This window comes from Gallinula chloropus, assembly GCF_964237585.1.
Source record: "Gallinula chloropus genome assembly, chromosome: 14".
NCBI lineage: Eukaryota > Metazoa > Chordata > Aves > Gruiformes > Rallidae > Gallinula > Gallinula chloropus.
This window is the reverse complement of record NC_140099.1, coordinates 18,263,139-18,275,290: the sequence shown is the minus strand read 5'-3', so window position 1 is coordinate 18,275,290 and position 12,152 is coordinate 18,263,139. Positions and strand designations below refer to the sequence as shown.

General features: G+C 42.4%; 1 protein-coding gene across 2 annotated transcripts in view; it reads left to right on the top strand.

The window, feature by feature from the left end:
• Positions 1–1,577: 1,577 nt before the first annotated feature.
• UNC79 (unc-79 homolog, NALCN channel complex subunit) overlaps positions 1,578–12,152 on the top strand; it is a gene marked incomplete at both ends in the record, with an annotated part of 109,512 nt that continues 98,937 nt past the window's right edge. For both annotated transcript variants that reach the window (XM_084270580.1, XM_084270579.1), the window contains 2 exons: positions 1,578–1,599; positions 6,948–7,068. In XM_084270580.1, the coding sequence (XP_084126706.1) occupies positions 1,578–1,599; positions 6,948–7,068 (143 nt within the window). The remainder of the gene's footprint in view (positions 1,600–6,947; positions 7,069–12,152) is intronic.

The following is a 12,152-nucleotide window of genomic DNA, read 5'->3' as shown; positions in this document are numbered from 1 at the left end:
GTTCAGGAAGCAACCCACAGGAACTTGCAGTGAACCCAACAGGGAGAATGAACAAACCATGCACAGGAATGGGCCAGCACTCTGCTTTTATGATGTACTGCTCAAAGAAATGGAGTTAACTCATGCTTTTCAGTTGCTGAGCTACAGTTACTGAAGATTGTTCCTACTAGCTACAGTAGTAGAGGTTTAAGTTGGCTCCTTTCTCTTTGGGGCTCTAAAGCAGCAGGGAATGTGGAAAGAACTGTGGCCTCAAGGAAATACATTAAGAGCTCTATTTGGGACCTAATTAAGTGGTGTTGAAAAAACATTGCACCTTCAGTATTTTTAGAAGATTGTTTTGAGGAGATGAGCCAACCTGTTAAATGCCAGTGAACTGCATCTGCCCCTTCACGGCAGTCCCGGGCTTGTAATGTGCATCATCCCATCATCCCTAACTCAGCAGTGATTGGGGTGAACTACTTTGCATGATGAATAATAAAATATACCTATTTTCCTCCACAGCACAGTTCTCTGGCTGCCACGGGCCTACTTGTCTCATGCAGCCCAGCCTTTTGAGGACCCTATGTTGCAACTGGCTTTTCATCTATAAACATCAAGGCTCTCATGCTCTGGCTGATGAAATACTACTGCTTCTACATACCTTTCTCAGAAAGGTGAGGATCTGAAGAACTGTTTTAGAGAAGAGGCTCATAGCTAGCCACTCATTCCTGAGACCTGGCAGGGCCCAGACAGGGTGCTGGGGAAGCTGACAGGGCGTTACACTGGTGAAATAATTTCTCTCATGGCAAATGAATAGTGAATAGTGATTTAAATTGTGTTGTTATTACCGTACACCCACCATTACTGATCTTTTCACCCCTCCTTTGTCACTGATGGTGCTTCAGGTAGTAACCGTAGCTGGGAACTGGTGACAGAGAGGGGACATCAGGGCTAAGCTCAGCCCTCTTCTCTTCGATAAGGGTAGGTAACACTGATCTGTCCCCAAGATGTTTGGCACACTGTGGAAACAAGTGTGGATACTCGGCTGGGGCACCTGCCTGAGGCACACAGAGGGAGCCCAGGGGTATTACCACAACATGCAGACACAGCCCCATGAACAAGCCCTGACAGTAATGCCGCTATCCCTGGCACAGCTGAGTGTTCCCCCAGTTGGAACTGTCCTGCAGCGGCAGGGAGGCGGGCGGGGGGGGCAACACCAGCCCCCTCTGCAGCCCCAAACGCCCTCCAAGGCCCGGGGGGCACCGGCGGGGGTCGTCAAGATCTTCTGCCCCGGCAGCTCCCCGCGCTGCGGCAAGCTCAGTGCTTCGGCGGGGTAACGTCCCCGCTTGGGGCGAGTGTGCTTCGCGACTGCCCCAGGACAGACGAAGAGGCCTCCTCCTTCACTCAGCCCTGGCGAGGCTGCCGCCAGACGCGCTTTCCCTTTAAGAGTCCGTTCCCGCCCAGCCCCGCCCGCTGCCCGCCGCTCCCCAGCCCGCAGCCCTGCGGCACCGGCGCTAAGGGGAAGCGGTCATCACCGCGCTCTCCGCGGCCGGGGGCAGGTACCCCTCTGCGGCTGAGGGATAGAGCGGGCCGGCAGCATGTCCACCAAGGCGGAGCAGTGTGAGTGCCGGGAGAGGCGGCGCGGGCCGCGGCCTGTCCGAGGGGAGCGGGGGTGGGCGGCTAGCCGGCCGGCCGGCCGGGTGTGTCTTCTTGCCCATGGGGTCGCCTCGGTGCTGGCTGTCGGTCGCCCCGCAAGGATAGCGCCGGCCCGACCTCCTCCCGCGCTGTGTGGCGTTCGCGTAGCAGCTAGTGCGGGGGGCGGGAGGGGGGGCTGCCGGCGTTCTGGCTCTTTCTGTCTCAGCCCGCTTGCTTGGTAGCGGCGGCCCTCAGAGCATCTCGCCTCTCGCCCTGCGCCTCGCTGGCTGGGTTGTCCTTCTAGGGGGACGGCGTGCTTGTGCAAAGGCAGCGCCAGGAGCCTGAGGGAAAGGAATGGGGGATCCAGGCATCAGACTTAAGATCGAGACCACCGGCTTGTCTCTTGGCCCCATAATGGGAAGAGTCCGTCCTGCCTCATCGGCTGGTGCTGTGCCTGGTCTCAGAGGGTGTACCCACCTGAGAGACTGGAGGTGACCCATACGCTGCCACCTTGCAGGTGGCCTTGCTTTGAGATAGAGAAGGAAGGTGAGCTGTCATTCTTGCCCATGCTCACCTTTTAGGTGAATGTAGACTGGGTCTTGCCTATGTGCTGCCTGACACAGTCCCCAGAGCCTCCCAGCAGGACCCCCAGTGTGGACATCCCCCTGCCTGGGGCCTGGGGTGCCCTCTCGCAGCCACAGACCTGTTAACCGTGATGTTGGCTAAATCTGATCAGCGCAGGATGGGATGACACGCTGGGTGGGATGTCAGCAGCTGGGGCAGTGATGGTGTCCCCGCTGTTGCTACTGCAGGTAACTGGTGCATCTGCAAGAGAACCTGGTGGGAGGTTTAAAGAAAAATACCAGGGTGGTCAAGCTTGTTATCTATATCAAAGCTGTTTTCTCTCCTGATACAGTGTCGTGGTTGTGAACCAGGCAGTCTGTGACCAGTAGGCGGGTTTGGTGTTTGTCACGATGATATGATGTGATCTGACACTTCATGTGCTGAGACTTGCTGTCTGTCTCCTTCCAGATCACTAGGAAGGATCCTTATATATGACTGTGCTGAACTAATCTAAGGAGAAGAACACTTGTATTTTTTTTGCTGTAGGGTTTGCTGCTTATTTACAGTGACGGATGATGTTGCTATTAAAGTATGATATGGATGCTAATTTATTGCTGTAGGGTTGCATTTCTGGCCTCATAAATAGGCAACTGTGCAACAGACCTGAAGTGTGCACTGTTTGGATCTCTACTGTTCTGTTCTTTCTGCCTTCCCCACTCCCCACCTGAGTTCTAGAATTGTTTCTTCTTTCTTGTGATACTTAAGCTTCTTTCACACTGGCATATGGAAGAATTTCTGTTGCCTTTTGTCTCAACACTGCCTTTGGCATTTTCTTCCTTTTCTATTCTGCCATCTCTGTTCCTCCATTCCTAATGCTCCTGGTCTGCTCTCTTTGAGCTTCTCCTATTTTTTCCTTGGCTGTTTTTTCTTTTAATTCCTTTGTACTGTTCAAAACACTGCATCTTGCCCTGCCGTGTCCCTGTTGCTGTCTATTTTAAGATTTACATGGGGTCCAAGTTCTTTCCGCCTCCTCATGTTCTTTTTCATGATGCTTCAGGTAGAGTATTCTGTTCAATGGACATATCCTCTGTGTTTTAACCTACTGAATGTATTTTGGTTACCAAGGCTGCTTCCCTGACTAGTTCTTATGAGAGCATTACCAAATGTCTTTGTCTCTACATAACTTCAAGATTCCCTCACCTGCAATTTTTGACAAACGGTGATGGACTCCAACAAGGATTCTGTTGATGTGCATACATCACTCTTGGGCAAACCTTCAAACCCCAGTTGCTGTTGCTTCTGCCCTCACTGACTGACAGGCAAGAACCAGAGTGTCTTGGGAAGGAGTCAAGTCACAAGTCATAATGACTCTCAATTTACCAAGAACAGAAGCGAAACACTACGAATGAGGAAACACACTGATCCGAACAGAAGAGGAGCTGGTCTAAACATGAATCTGTGGCCACTCCACAGCTCTTGGGCAGGTTGTATGAACAACAGGTAAAATGGTGGCAATCTGGGAAGTTGTCTCAAGAAGCCTCCTGCTTTTTGTGACCGCATGCATCTCGTATCTCATACCAGCAATATTGACAGTGACTTTCACCATTTGACTCAGTAAGGCATGCCTGAGGTGTGCTGGTGTATTCCAAGAAAATTAGTTCTTTTTCACCTTAAATAGCAGTAACTGGTGTTTAGTTGTGGTAAGTAATGTCCTGGGAATGCCTGATGCCTGCTCTGTTCTCCAGGACAGCGGAACAACCCAGACTGTCTTTAAAGACTTCTAACTCTTGGTTCAGTCAGTGCTTACAAGGGGGCTAGGGAGCTTAGTTAGGTCTGTGTAGATCCTAGAGAGATGCTCAGCAAAGCAGCATGGAATAACTTTTTTTCTTTTTTCTTTTAAAAATTTGTTTTATGCGCCAGTCCTATGATAATGGCTGAGTACTTCCACAGAGTGACATCACTTTACTTCTGGATCCTCAGAAACTCAGAAAATTTGGTATTTCACATACTTCTGTATCTTGAAAGCTGGCAAAGTTTTGCTCTGATGCTTTCAGAAGGTTTTTTTTTGTTCTGGGAGGTTGTGCTGAAATTGTTAGTGGTCTGGAAAACAGAACTAAGAGGGGAGGTTTAAAACCTTTAGGCTAAAGCTAATTGTTACTCTTTCTGCTTTATAAATAAACACCATTTATAAATGGGGTTTTGCCTGGTACAAGTGCATGACAATGCTGATTAACAGAAATAGATTTTCCTTTTAAAGTAGCTGTGGAGAGGCAGGCAGCTCTCTGAAATACATCTAGACCTAAATTCTGACATCATCTTTGGCATTTTGTTACTCTGATTCACTTACAGATACCTGACAGCGAACCATGGCAGTCACAGTAAGCTGTGCATCTTGCTGTGAAATGTTCTTTGTTGGGCACTGTGAAATGTGGCCTGTTTTTTTTTTTCTTTTTGCAAACATGCCTGGCCTCACACTCTTACTTTTTTTTCTCCACTGGCAAGAGGAAGTAGCATCACAATATATGTTTATGAAGTATTTCCTTTCTTACTCTAACCTAATCTATGTTAGTTTTTATAGGGGTCTAGTAGAGACTATCTTTAAGTAATCTGGTAAACTGACTGGCATACTTGAGACTGAAGTGGGCAGAAAGAGTGGGATGTGGGACCAGGAGGGGAAAATAGGTCTTGGACTGCTAAAATAAACATCAGTAACCTGGAGCAAATCGCATTATGACCAAATGTTACTACCCCAGTGATTTTGGGGGTGTGTAGGAAACAAGTTATGGCAGGTCTCAGAGAGACAGGGTTAACCTACAGCAGAGCACAATTCATGTGCCACCAGCCTGTCTGGTAGCCTGAAAGGCTCTGATCTTGCTCCTAGCTACACCGAGGCAGCCTGAGCCCTTGTGACAGGCATTTTTCAGTTTTCAGTTGTTTGTGGGAGAGAAAAATAGTGGTTGATTTTAATTGTCCATTAACATCACCTTCAAATAAATTTGTGAAATAAACCACTCAAAACTGAGGAAATATAATTGAATTTCCTTAGTTTATTACTTTTGCATATATATTCTGGAGGTGTCCCTAATGATATTTTTAATTGCTGTTTTCCCATAGATTCCAGTCCTGTTCAGCCATACTATGGCCTTTCTCCTTGTGTTGAAGGGGGATGTTGTGAGGGAGACTTCTGTCTGTAGAAGCTTCGCTTGGTGCAGAAGTTGGGGGGCTATGGTCAATATAGCAGGAAACAGGAGAAAGGATAATCATGATGAAGGCAGCTGAGTGCTGGAAGATTGGGTTTCTTGTTATGCAATTCAAGCAAAAAATATTCTTTGCTTGATGATTATTTCAGTGTTTATCACTTTGTGTATGGATAACTGACTGGAAATCGTCAGACTTCATTTGTAGTGTGACTGAGCACACACAGATGCTTTTGTTTACTGGATGTGAAAGTCCAGTACATATTGCTATCTATTCTGGCAAAATGGCTCTCAGCATCTCAAGCTGAGCCTCCAACAGCAGTTGCAGACACTTCTGGTGTCTGCCCTTCAGTATTTTTCTGTAATATGCATACAAAGTCACCACTTCTCATTCAACTTGTCAATGATACAGAAAAAAATCTGAATACTCTAAAATGTTCAGATACAGCAGCAGTGAGAGGCACAGGGATGGCACCCAGATATTAGTACTTTAATAAATGCCTTTTGACAATGAGAATAAAACAAAGTACTGACACTTGCTGCCTTCCCCACTGAGAGCTCTGTAGGGGAACAAGGAATATCCTGGTGCAGTGAGACTGTCATAATCCATATTTTAAGGGCTGAAGTCATTCAGAAGCATCTTTCTTTTAAACTGTTCCACAGTCTTGGTGCTCTTTTGACATGATTAAGAGTTCCCAGCCAGCTCTGCTTTGCTGAGGCTCTGTCTGCAGAGAGTGATGCCATGAAGAAATGTTAAGGTTCACGAGTCTGGCTGGAGGTGCAGTTGAGCTGGTGCAGCCCTCTCCTCTAGCCAACATACTCTGTTTCTCAGCAGAGCTGATTAGTGTGAGCAGAGCAAAAAAGAGTTGGGTGTGTGCTTAGTTGTCTCTGCATGAGGCTGTCTTGTGCCACACAGGCAATGTAAAGCATCACAGCTGTGGTGGGTAATCACTTTTTTTCCAACACTGAGCAAGGATCTCTATTAGAAAATAAACCCAAAGCAAATAAAACATGGTTTCAGGGAAGTTGCAGGGCTCCTGCTGCTTTTTGAAACCCCCTCACCTGCTGGATCTGACTTCCTAACACACTTAAACAGCACAGATTTTTTGTATCTTTAGTTCATTGCATAAAGTACAAGCATGGCCTAAAGTAAATCACATAAGCTCTCTCTGTCTTAGCTTATATCTCTGTTCATAGAAATATTTATCCATCTCACACGAAACTCCTGTGATCCAATGACTCATTCATTATAAATGAGTCTTGAGATCCTTGGAGACACAGAAGTAGTGCAGGTTGATTTTGTTTTGGTTTGTTTTTTTAGTTTGATAGGACAAAATTGGTGTAATACATGTGCAGACATTAACTTCTGTGCTTTCTCCTTGGAACTCTTGCACTGGAGAGTTCACACTATTCAGTCAAGATAGAAGGAAAATAGAGGCTTTGCTTTTTTTTTTACAGTTCTTAAATTAAAAAAAAAAAACCAGAAATGGTAGGAAGAGTAATTCTGTCCAAGTCTGTAGAAAACCTAAAAAATTTTTTTTTGTGTTTGTTTTTTTTTTGTCTTTTATCTAGTTGCTTCCAAAATCCGTTACCTTCAGGAATACCACAACCGGGTTCTCCACAACATCTACCCTGTGCCCTCTGGAACTGACATTGCAAATACTCTGAAATACTTTTCTCAGACATTATTGAGGTAAGTTTTAACTAATGCTCTTGAAGAAAAAAAGAGCTAAAGAGTTGTAGGTGGTATTAATTGACTTTAAATTGCTTCCAAGATTGAATGGGTCAATGCTCAGCCAAAAAGAGTTAGAGCATAATTTAAGAAAGGATTGGTATGAATTAATCTCTTCAGTGGCTGTTGCCCAATTTGCCCAGTTGAGCTGCTTATTGAGTGGCTGATTCTAAAATAAACTTGGTTGATTACACATTTGCTTGGCCCTCCTAAGACTTAGATGTGTGCTCAAGCATGCTGAACTTGAGAAGCAAGGAGTTGGTGACCTAGAGTTTTAGATGTGTATACTTATGACCTCGTTGACAGCCTTGGTGCCTCCAGATGCTAGAGCAAAGAGCCAGACAAGCAGAACCAGGTTCTTTCTGTGCCATAGTTCAGCTGGCTGTCAGGTTTGGGTTCTGATTCAGTCCCTTATAACAATGTGATTAGCTACAAAGTTTGTGTACAGATCTGGATTTGGATGCCAACAGGTCAGGATTATTCTGACCCAGGGTCTTGATTTAGTCCAATTTTTAGTAATAATAGATAGTACTAAGTGGCATATAATTACAGAATGTGTATTGAATAGAAAACACTACTTCTTGTCTTGATAAAAAGACATGAAAAATTGTGAGGCTTCACTAGGAATGATACATATTCCACAGCGCTACCTAATGGATTCATATTTTCAAATTGCTTTTAAAATTGCTGTTGACAGTGCAGAGGTGATTTTGTCTGCTCAGGGTTTGGCTGGACTAGTTCCCACATCCAGAAAGATGCAGTTAAGGCTGCATTTCTGTGCATAGCTTGCTGATTTATAGCTGGAAAGATTGTCCCTGCTGCCAAAAAGTAGTTTGAAATACAGCCATTTGCCGTATTTGATGAAGAAACATTAAAAAAAATACCATTAGCCCATATATTTGTACACATGCCCATGTGATGTAGACAAGGCAAGAAGCAAGAATTTAAACTTCAAAGAATGACTGCAGTTCATTGTAACATTAATTTAAATCACATGGGGTGTATCAAAATTCTTGACCTTGTTTTTAAGAAGAAAAAATACAGACAGAAATACTCATTATCAGTGGAACACCTGTTCACTGCAAACTTAAAAACCTGTTTTGAAAATTTCAAGAGAAGTATTGTGTAACCACTATGAAATTTGTTTCCCTCATCATTTAGAGTGTTGAGGAAATGGCAACCAGTAGGGCATTTTTTTAAAGATTAATAAATTAAATTTTGTCTCATTATATTGCAGCAGTGGGAGAAAAAATTGTTCCAAGAGTCACTGAAGATACCTCTGAAATGTGTCTCTGTTCCCACATCAGGCTGTTTTTATGAATTATTTGCACAATACACACATTTAAATCACATTTAAGTAAGGTTCTGTATGACAGAGCAGGCTCTGCTTAAATGCTTTGAGCCTTTAAGCTCTTAAAGCAAGAAAGCTGGACTTGATTCTGGAGATTTTTCTCTCTTAGCCATAACTACCAAGTGCTATAATGAGATCCATTTCTCTTAGGGCCAAAGGTACAGGATGGATTTAGAGTCTGCTGCTTAAAGAAAGTGTCTTCATATCTCTCTGTTATCTTCATCTTTCTAAGCAGTATAGCTGACACATCTTGTGTCATTCTTTATGCTCCATGAGCAGTGATGTTTCTGGGCTTACTGAAAAAGCTTTGTATTTACCAAGTATAAGGGCAGATCAGAAGTCAGGGCAACAATTGCACAATTGAGCAACTCCATGTCTTTACTTCATATTTCAGGCAGAATGGGACTGAACCAAAATCCTCTTGTTGATTAATGCTGAACGTCGTGGGGCAGAAATGATACTGGGCTCTGAAATGCAGCTCTATGCAAATGGCTTTGGCCTTTATGGTCTGGGATCTGATCAGCCTCAGTGCTAAATGGGCACCAGAAATTGAAGCCAAAACTTGGATCTAAATTTATTGGACTGGGTTCTGATACTCAGCAAGGTCAAATTCGCATTCTGAATACCTGTAACTGAGAAATTTGAACTGTGGGTCAAAGCCTGAGTGCTATGGTTGAACCAATACAAGTTTATACATTTGCTGATACTAAGAAAGAAGCTGGATTAAAAAAGCAAAACAAAACACACCCTGTATTTAGTGTGGCAGATGGAAAGAAGGAAACTCCCACCCACAGTGTGCAGATATCTGCAAGATTTACCCAAAAACTAAACAGACTGGTTAAGAACCTTTCTGAAGAGCATGTTCAGAAATTTCTTTGAATATGTTGCATGCTGAATCTTCTTTCTGCCTCCTACACTGAGACTCCATTGTGCAAGGTTTAACATCAACGATAAAAGTACATGATGGAGAATCATCTTTCTAGTTTGAGATGGAGCATATGCAATGAATTTGGGCTGCTAAGAGAATACTGATCAAAGAGTAGCAAAAAAAGCCCAATGATTTCTGGAGATTTTGGGTCTGATCTTCAGAATAGTTTGCTTTTGATCATCTACTATTTTAGAATAACTTAGTATTTCCCAGTTTGATGTGTATTCTCTTTGCAGCTGAGTTTTTTAGGATAAACGTTTGGTGAAGAACATACGTAGTCAAAGGAACAATGGAGGAATAGGGGTTAGAGAAATTCCATATGATAATTGGGTTTCACAGTTTATTAGATTTTTACCTTTCCATGGTATAGACGTGTTGACTGTGTTCTTACCAGTGGGATGTGCCCACTGGTTTAGATCACATTCAGACCTGGTGTCATTCTGGTAGCTGTAGTTGGACTGCGCAAGGGGTTCCTTTGCTCCTTTGCTCTGTACATGGCCTCCGTAAATCACAAGCTCAGGGGTGGGGGAAACAGATGTGGAATGGCTGAAAAAATTAAATTCCTTATTTCTATGAACAAACATCACATAAAGTCACCATACACAATGCATAGCACATTGATTCATTTAGTTCTTCCTTAATTTTCTCTTTGGGCAAAAGCATTTCTTTGCATTACAGCATGAATTTGTTTCATGCCCTGCTCATTTTCAGTGTTTTCTCCCTCATTTGAGGAATGATCTAAGACTGAATGAACATCTTGCAGCACAGCTCATTCTTTCACATTTCCTTGGAGAAAATTCTCCATATGTATTTCTAAGTAAAATGTTTTACATCAGGAATAGTTCTAAATGCCCTGTGGCTAATTAATGGTCAAGCTTGTTTTTCTGCAAGATGCAACATCCTTGCAGCCATTTTAGGAAAACTTTCCTGGAAGGCAGTAATTTTGGGATAGCAGCAGAGATATAAAAATCTGAAACAAGCCCTGGTAGCTTTGTCACTTGTCATGGAGCAAGTTCAGTGTGGAGTGATGATGTACAGACACTCCCAAGTTCTCAGTACCTGCTTTGAACAAGAAACAGGAGCAAACCGCAATTGTTGTATCTTGGTCTTAGGGGACTTCCTAGGTTTTCAATTTTGACTCTTCTGTTTATTGCTTTTAAAGCATACAGATCAGAGAAGAGCCTGGGTCTGAAAGTTGAGGGATTTTTTTCTTTATAAATTTTGCATGCGATGTAGGTACAGTCTCATCACTGTTCCTGAAGTGAACAGAAAGATGCCCCGAGCAAGATACAAGACTGTTCTTTGGCCTCTAACCCATAGATGGGCTCTAGCTCCATGTTCAAAGGAAAGGAAGCCTATAGTCTAAGCTTTCCATCACTGCCTTACACTTTCCAAAGGAAATATTAATACAGTAATATCCTTCCTGGAAATAATTGTGTGTAGTGATGTGTTGGCAAGTGAAGGGATGGGTAATTGATATCATCTGTTGGTAGACAGGGGAGGAACATAATTTAGTACCTTCATATCTCTGAACATGAGCTGCAAAGTACAGCAAATGAACATCAAGCAAATTAAAAGGAATCAGCACTCTGATCATTTGTTTTTAAAGTCATACTAGATCGTAGATGAATTTCTGATATGATTTCATAAACACTTTCATAAGTCACCACATTTCTTGTACTGGACATTGGGTAACAGAAACCAAAACAATCTGCCAAACATGTAAGACAAAAAAAGTAAAAAAGAAAAGTATGTAGTTTCTTAAACAGACTGTATCATCTCTTTCTGCAAGTGTGATGTAATAATAGCTGCTTGGCATAGAACTGTACTTGTAAAAGTGTTTTGTATGTAAGGCAAATGAATGACATCTTCTCTTACAAGCACCTTAGCAAGAGTTTAGCTAGCTTGTATAAATTGTTGAATTGACTTATGAGGTAGGATATGTCTGTGCTAAGGTGATTATATGATAGGGATTTCTGTACTGTTAAAGAGGACAGAGGTTTCTAGAAGTGCTCCCTCTTGCTATAACTCTACTCTTCATTAGTCAGTGGAAATTTTAATGCTACTGACTTGTCTTGTATAAATTTTAACTCTGACTTTGGGAATAGAGTTAAACCAACAGCAACTGCTTTTGGAAATCCCAAACACTGAGAGGTGCAAAACATGCTTTCAAAAAAAAAAGAGGAAAAAAAAAAGAAAAAGCATTGTGTGTGGTTTAATATATTTAAAATGTGTATTATATTTTATAGGCACATATGAAGACTATGAACTAACCCTATAATTGCCTGATAACTAAAATATAACACTGCTTAAGTGACAATTTATTTCTATTTAAAATAGTTTTTTTAAAAATAAATCAGATTAACATGTTTACAACATTCTTAAAAAGACCTAACAAGCTGGTTGACGTATAGACTCTATTTTGATTCCCACTAAATCCTTTTTATTTTTTGAAATTATCTCTCCTTTAGTTTGTAGTGAGTTTTGTTGAATAATAACGTAAGTAACAGCAGGAATGTATGGTAACATACTGTCTGATCTGCAGTTACATAATTGGTCTTGCTTGCTTAGCCCTTAGATTTTTGAAGGTAATTATTTACACAAGAAGTGTTTGTATTCGTAAAGTAAAATGTTTCCTCCCTAAACATGGGCAAAATTAAAAACACACATAAACAACCATTATCATTAGCTCACAAACATATGCTAAAGACCATCTACTATATATTATTTTATAACTTTTACAAATGTAGTTTAGTTAACATTTTA